Source organism: Lipotes vexillifer, unplaced genomic scaffold (genome assembly GCF_000442215.2).
Source record: "Lipotes vexillifer unplaced genomic scaffold, Lipotes_vexillifer_v1.1 scaffold479, whole genome shotgun sequence".
In the NCBI taxonomy this organism is placed as follows: Eukaryota; Metazoa; Chordata; class Mammalia; order Artiodactyla; family Lipotidae; genus Lipotes; species Lipotes vexillifer.
The window spans coordinates 693,613-701,942 of NW_006796443.1; the positions used below are offsets into that span (position 1 = coordinate 693,613).

At 43.7% G+C, this 8,330-nt stretch overlaps 1 protein-coding gene across 1 annotated transcript; it reads right to left on the reverse strand.

Annotated features, from left to right (window-relative positions):
- Positions 1 to 1,449: 1,449 nt before the first annotated feature.
- LOC103071436 (kelch repeat and BTB domain-containing protein 6) lies at positions 1,450 to 3,537 on the reverse strand. The gene has a single exon (XM_007468604.1). The coding sequence runs from the start codon at positions 3,535 to 3,537 to the stop codon at positions 1,450 to 1,452; it is 2,088 nt and encodes a 695-aa protein (XP_007468666.1).
- Between the last annotated feature and the right edge of the window lie 4,793 nt (positions 3,538 to 8,330).

Genomic DNA, 8,330 nt, shown 5'->3' on the forward strand with positions numbered 1-8,330 from the left:
TTCATGTATTTAACAATGTAAGTTTTGTGTGATTTATTCTCTATTTCTGGACTTTCTTTCCCTTACATATGCTGACAGAAACAAAGACTGGAGCATGGTTCATAGAGAAACACAGAACAGATACAAATACCATAATAAAATAGCCTTGTACACCACTGCATAGAGAAATATTTTAGACGAAATATACTTTCACTACTGGCCCCAAATGCTATCATCCACTTATGTTATTTAACTGTAAACTTTTAATAGAAAAATACCTTTAAGCTGATAATAACATTTAGCGACTTACAAAACTGACAGAATTTTTCAAGGCTACACAAAACAGTTCTATACACAACTTAGAGTTTGAAAATTCTTTGCTGGCACTTGATTTTATAGTTGATAGACACAATAACTACTGATTTCAATAAAATACTGTTCTTAACTAATACATACTTTCAAAACCAATATTACTCACAAAACAGTAAAGAATAATCACATCTTGTTGACAAATCTTCTAAGATAAACACCAAAACTGTACAGCCAAAATATTTTAAGAATCACATAAACTTTTTAGGACAGTGGATAAAAATTTTCACAATCATGTCCAGTGAAAAAAGGATTATTCCTCTGATTCAGTGACGCATGTATCAAGTATAGATTTAAAATATGAACCTACAAAGCAAGTTACTGGGTTTTTTTTTTTTAAAGGTATTTTAGATGATTGGTGACACTACTAGAATGGAATTTTTTTAGATGGAAAATTGGTCACTATTTGCAAATACACGTTATATTACAGATTTAAAACTGAAATTTCTTTTCAAACAGTAGAATCCTGTTTTTTTTGTTTTTACTTTCAGTGAGCTTATGACCATTCTATATATTATCACAAATGAAATCACCATTCAGCCACATTAAACATATGTTTTTTTTTTTTTTCACAAAAGAGGAGAAACCTGAACTAAAACTTAGCAGACTATATGTGTTAGAACACATTTTGTAAAAACCCCCTAGTTTAAAGTTTTGGAAATCTACTACACTGTTCTGAAGGAAAATAGATGATTTCCAACCCTCTCTAATAATTCCTAACCAATCAGTTTTCTATTGTAGAAATTAAAATTCAAGTTGAAGTACTTGTGGCACAAGACGGAATGTAAGATTTAATAATAGAAGACTATTGATTACAACTAACTTATATTGTCATCAAACATAAACATACTAAACAATCAACACTGGACTTTTAGAACAGTAAATTATTAAATAGGTTGATTTCTTTTAATGTTTAAATTCTGTAACATTAAATTACGTTAGTATTTCCAACAATACCCTTTCTAAACCAAACCTGAAATTAATCAACTTTTTTTTTTTTTCCAGCAAAATGAAAGGGTCTCTTTAAGATACTTTCCAAAGCAGTAAAAACATCTCAGTGTTTCAGCTTATCTATAACACACTCTGCTGACCCTGCGCATTTCACTGAGGGGCTACCTGAACCCACAAATCATCATCAGATAAAGAACTTGAACTTCCTGACTCAGAGTCCAGCTCACTGAATCCACCTAAATCCCACTCAGTGCTAGATTCACTGGGCACTTCCTCCTCCTCAGTGAGAAAACTCTGACCAGGTTCAAGGCAGGAAGGATAAACGCGAGCTGAGAGGCAAAAAAAGTTAGAATCAAACTGGAACAGGCCTAATGTGGTACCTATATTAATCCACTGGTCGCCCCTGATATCATATTCATACACGGTCACCCGGTTCTTTTTCCACTGCGGGGTGCGTGAGGTGATCAGCAACAGTTTTTGGCCATGATTGATAATCCGGTAGTTGTTAGTCTCTGACACCAAGGGAATGTTATTAATCTGCCTCCACTCTCCTCTGACTGGATTGTAGACCTTCATGACAGGGATATCGCAGATGCAATAGATCTCATCATTGAAGACACAGGCTTCCTGAAAATCATTGCGCTTCAGAGAAACACACTTCAGCCACATATTGTGGCTGGGATCAAAGCAGAACATGCGCTTACTATTGAGCGCGTAAAGATAGTTCTGAATTACCATCAGATCGAAGGAAATAAAAGAATGGGGCAGTGGAGCCACCAGTGCCCACTGGTTCCTCTGGACACTGTAGCACTCCACCTCCTTCAGTTTAATGCCGGTAATAGGGTCTCGCCCACCCAAAATGTAAATGTAGCCATTGAGGTATGCCACATCCATGCCCTCACGGCAGAGCAGGCGGTCAGCAAGTTGCTGCCAACTATTCTGGGCTGGTTTATACACCCAGAGGTCTTTCCTGGGCTGGGCAGCCAGATAGATGTCATGGTCTGGAGAGACACAGACAGCTAAGGTGGTCACAGTCCTAGTGTGAGCAAGGCAGGTCAAAGGTGATGGCACTTTGTAAATGTCCCCCGAGTATGGGTCACAGCACAGAAAGGGATCTCTGGGATGTCCAAAGAAGATCACCATCTTCTTGGCATACACACCCAGCCTCTGGGGTGGATTCTCTGCCACCGATACAACAGAGCTGCTGCTGCAGCCGCCGCCGCCGCCACCACCAGCGCCGCTAACGACACAGCTAACGCCGCCGCTGCTGCTGCCGCCACCGCTGCTGCTCTCTGGCTTTGGCACCAGAGACTTGCACAACGTGTCACCATATCGCATCTGCCGGGCCCCTTCAACAAGGTCCAGACAGTATTTCTTCACCATGGTGTTGGTCAGCAGCCCCTCCAGGTAATTCCGATCTTCATCGGTGAAGTGTGTCCAGCGGACACACTTGAAGACTTCTGCAGCGCTGGGACCCCGCTCCTTGGGAGCCGCCTCCAACCACTGCACCGCCACGTGGCACACGGTCTGCTCATGCTCGATGTTTAGGCTGTCCAGGCGCAGGACAGTCAGAAGTTGGGCCAGGGTCAGATCTGCCAGAGACTCCTCCCGAATCGAACTCATCTGGCTGAGCTGCTTGAAGTTGTGAGCTATAAACGACTGGGCCTGTGATCGCAGCTTGCGATGGCCAAAGGCGTCGGCGAACTTGAAGATGGCCGTACAGTTGGCCAGGTCAAGGCGGCGGGCTAGGAAGGAGGCACAGGCTTCACGCACATACTCGAGCTGCAGCATGTCGGAGGCGGCGTACAGGCGCTCCACGTTGGATTCACTTAATGACACACGACCCGTGTAGCAGTAATCGACCAGCACCTCGAAGGACTCGGCATCCACATCGTGCATGGTCACGTTCGTCTGGTGACTCTCGTACATGCCGCCGGTGAACATGCTCTTGAAGTAGGGACACGCGGCAGCCAGCACGTTACGGTTGCAGGGGAAGAGGCGGCCCGTGCCAGGCCCGCTGCCAGGCGTGACCACCTCGATGGTCACATCACAGAGCAGCCGCGCGTCGTAGAAGGACTTGAGCTGGGCCAGCAGGGCTGCGGAGTGGGCCGTGTCCTTCAGCTCCTCCGGGCCCGTGAAAAAAGCCGAAACCGTGGGTTTGTGAACCCTTTTGGGCCGCTTCCCGCCGCGGGGACTGGCGAGGCGGCGAGAGCGCGAAGCTTCTTCCCGGGACTGCATGGTGGAGATGCTGGCCGAGAGCTGAGGACGAGTACTGGTGCAAGGACCGGGCTCTGGCGCCTCCTCACCCTCTGCTCGCTGACGCTAAGACCGCGGTGTCTCCAGAGAGACTGCAGCACGGGTCCATTTATTTAAGTCAACCCTAAGCCGCGGTGCCGCCTCCCTCGACCGCGTAGACCGCGTCCGACTCACCCGTTTCCAGTTCCACGCCCTTTCTCCGCCTCAGCTCGCCCTCACAGGACCTACTGGCTGGAACCGAGCGATCCGCCACCGCCGCGCTGGCAACACCAGTAGGCGTCCAGGAGAACTACGACTCCCAGGTTACCTTTCGTGCCTCGAGGCACGCCGGGGCCCTCCGGACTCTGCGGCATAGGCTGCGGCACCAGCTGCGGCACGGGCTGCGGCACGGTAGCCGCTTTGCATGTTGGGAGTAGTAGTAGCCGCAATAACATCGCGAGATTGTCTGCTGTTCATTGTTTCAGATGACGGAGTTAGAAATCGCTAATTCTCTTCTATTCGGTGTTATGGTTTCGAACTTTGGGTGTAGAATTCAGTTTAGATACCCGTTCTAGTGTTTATCAGTTGTTTGACTTCTCAGAGTTCTTGTTTTTGAAAACGTTAATAGCAATAGTATTTCATAGCGTGTGACGATTGAACTAAATTGCGTAGGTGATATACCTCTAAACATAGGCTGGATATACTTGCTCTGAATAAATATTTGTTAATTAGTAGAATAACATACTTATACGTAGTACCCATAATATAAAGGTTCAATAAGTTTTAGCTTTTCTTCTAACGTTTATGAAAGGTGTAGCAACCTCTCATTTGAAATCATGAGTCTGTAGGAAAATGGGAAAAACCCTGCAGGTTTCTGCAGAGATACCTTTAAGTTTTGGGGGTTTTGTTTTTTTAATAAATAGATTTTAAGATCAGTTTTAGGTTTACTGGAAAATCCAACAGAAAGCTACAGGAAGCTCCCACATATTCCACCCCTTCTCAGTTTCCGCTGTTTACAACATACTGCATTAGTGTGTGCCGCTGTTACAAGTGATGAACTTAACACTGATATTAATTAAAGCGTGTAGTTTAATTTTAGGGTTTACTCTTTGTGTTGTACAGGTCTATGGGTTTTGAAAAATGTATGTCATGTACCTATCATCATTACAGTAATACACAGAATCGTTTCACGGTCCTAAAAATCCTCTGTTCAATCTACTTATGCCTCTTCTTCCTTGCCCCCCAGCCCCTGGGAAACATTGATCTTTTTATTGTCTAGTTTTATCTTTTCCAGAGTGTCTTGCAGTTGGAATATCTTCTTTCACTTGGTAATATTCAGTTAAGATTCCCATGTCTTTTCACGGCTTGATAGTCGTTTCTTTTTATCATTGAGTAATATTCCATTGTGTACTTATACCAGTTTACTTATCCATTTCCCTGCTAAATGACATTTTGTTTGCTTTGAATTTTTGCAATTATGAATAAAGCTGCTATAAACACTCATGTTGGTTACTGCATGGACATAAGTTTTCAACTCATTTTGGTATATGCCAAGGACTGTGATTGCTGGATCACATGGTAATACTATGTTTAACTTTGTAAGGAAGTGCCAAAATGTTTTCCAAAGTGGTGGCCTGTACTGTTTTGCATTCCCACCAGCAATTAATGAGCATTCCTATTGTTCCACATCCTCCCTAGCATTTGGTATTGTCAGCCTTTAAACTTGCCTCTCTGGGAAAAAATTCTGAAGGATCTGATCATATTTTAAACATCTAGCAATATCTGCAGGGCTGTTCAACTGTGGTCTCAACAGTATGTATGAATTTTCTCAAATACGCAAATCAAGAATATTAACAGATGCTTTGGTGGTCTCACAAAGTCTGTATTTCATGTTCCAGAAGTAATGCTGAAGTATTTTCATTAATTCTCTTGATATGAATGTTCATAACTAATCCAATATAGCTCCTTTCACTACCATCCCCAAATTAACTGAAGATTCTAGAATTCTAGTTATTAAGGAGAATTTTAAATAAAAACATTTAGCAAAGAGACCTTGTACTGTGTGGGATCCTAAGAGTTCAGCATCATACATACCCAAACATCCCTTGAATTAGTCTGGTCTAATGTATGCTTTACAAAAGTGTTTTTATATTTGTATTTATCAACATTGTTTCACTATAAAATCCTCAAAATAAATTGTGCTCAGTCATTGAGTTTTAACTTTTTCATATATGCCTCTAACAGTGTAATTTGCTTTCGACTGCTTTTCACAAAATTCAAAATATTTATTAGACACTGTGCTGTAAGGCCTACAGCAGTATTGTTCAGTAACATTTTCTGTGATGACGAAAATGTTCTATATCTGTGTTATCCATTATGGTAGCCATTAGCCACATGTGGCTCTTAAACACTTGAAATGTAGCTAATGCAACTGAGGACTGAAGTTTTCATTTTAGAAACATAGCATTGGCAGCAACAAATCTTTTGAACAAATGCTACCAAAACAACTGGATCATAATGGAAAAAAATTAACCTTGAAACTGACAACGTTGAACTTTACCTAATCCCTGTGCCACAGGGCAAACAGCAATAATTAAGAAATCCCTTCAACCTTTTTTTTTTCTCCCTGGAGATGATCCTATCCTTTTGTGACTGGAAACAGGTAACCCAGCAAACCACCTTCTCCCGCGTGACTTAGATAAGAGTCATTGTCTACTCTTTCTCATGACTACCATAGGGCTCACAGAGGAGCCCCTTATCTACCTGTGAGAAGGTTAAACACAGACCTTTCCATTTTTGCCTGAACCTGCCAACAAGGCCAGACACAGGGTCTCTAACTCCTAGTCCTTTGTCTCATGACAAATGAGATTAGAAGTGCGCCCATGGAAATTCCCTGGCGGTCCAGTGGTTAGGACCCGGTGCTGTCACTGCTAGGCCCAGGTTTGATCCCTGGCCAGGGAACTACGATCACACAAGATGCGCTGTGAGGCAAAAAATAAAAAATAAAAGAAGTGCACCCAAGCTAGCTAGACACCAAAATACACATTTCCTAGTCAGCCGACCAAGACTTCCCCTAGTTACAAAAGCAATTCTAACTGTAAACCACTCTACCTATAACTTGTCCAAACCCTCCCTATAACAGTCTAAGGCAAACTCACCCTGCCTTTGATTCTGAACTGTTCTCCACAATGGCAATATTCTGAATAAACTCAGTTTCCTTACTTCTTTGGTTTTTGCCTTTGACAGTTTGGTGCCATTACTGGAAAGGAACTAGAAGCCCACCTCTGGGACCCCATCTTCTCCACCCAGGTCCTAAGGCTTTTTGAGCCCCTGTGCCGCTTCCCTGAAGGGCGATTTAGGGATCTCAGGCTGGAGTCCAGCCCCTGATCCATGTGCTGCATTCAACTGTCTGTGGTCGCACGGTAAGGATTTGATTTTGGTTTGGGGGGCCATCTCTTGGTTTGGTTTTGGTTTGTTTGTTTTTGCGGTACGCGGGCCTCTCACTGTTGCGGCCTCTCCCGTTGCGGAGCACAGGCTCCGGACGCGCAGGCTCAGCGGCCATGGCTCACGGGCCCAGCCGCTCTGCAGCATGTGAGATCTTCCCGGACCGGGGCACGAACCCGTGTCCCCTGCATCGGCAGGTGGAGTCTCAACCACTGCGCCACCAGGGAAGCCCTCTTGGTTTGGTTTTGTTGCTAGCTATTGTTTAGTAGCTCTGTAGTGACCTTAATGGGAAGGAATTCTAAAAAAGAGTGGATATATGTATACATATAATTGATTCACTTTGCTGCACAGCAGAAACTAACACAACACTGTAAAACAACTATACTCCAATAAAAATTAAAAAAAAAAAAAGACCCCTTCCCTGAGACCAAGACAACCCTGAGGGTTTCTCGGATTAGGTGGCTATTGCTGAGCCTGATCCCTAGCTTTTTCACGATCGCCTTGCCTCTCTATGCCATGGACCAAGGAAACAACGCTGATCCCTCGAACTGCGACTCCTTCCACGTCTGTGTTTCAAAACCTGAAAAACTCTATCCTCTTCTTCCACCTTTGGACCCCTCAATTACTCGTTACCCTTTTCCCTTTTTTTTTTTTTTGCGGTACGTGGGCCTCTCACTGTTGTGGCCTCTCCCGTTGGGGGGCACATGCTCCGGACGCACAGGCCCAGCGGCCATGGTTCACTCCGCGGCATGTGGGATCCTCCCGGACCGGGGCACGAACCCGTGTCCCCTGCATCGGTAGGGGGGGCCCCCACCCCCGCGCCCCCAGGGAAGCCCCCTTTTCCCTGATTTTTTATCACAGGATATTGTATATAGTTCCCTGTGCTATACAGTAGGCCCTTGTTATTTGACCACTATATATATATACACTTTATATATATCTTGAAAAAATATACATAGTAAATACTTTATATATATGAAGTATATATATACATAAAATGTCCAGACAAATCAATACTTAAATTTCAATTACTGGAGATATATATATATATATATATATATATATATATATATATATTCAACAAGTACTTCCACTGCTACAAAAATTTCACTGTCTTAGCCACCCTCAATCCTCTGGAAAAATAAAGCAGGCCAACAGTGCTCTTAAATTCAAACTAGGCAAACTCTCTGAGGCACCCAACCTGCCCCAAATCTTGTACTTGGTCCTGGAGATCCTCAGATCCTCCCCCTCCAGTCAACACTGATTATTCCCTTATGAATAATTATGTATTATGAAATAATACTGGCAGGCCAATGAAGATTTCTCACCTCTTCTGGACCTTACGTGACCCT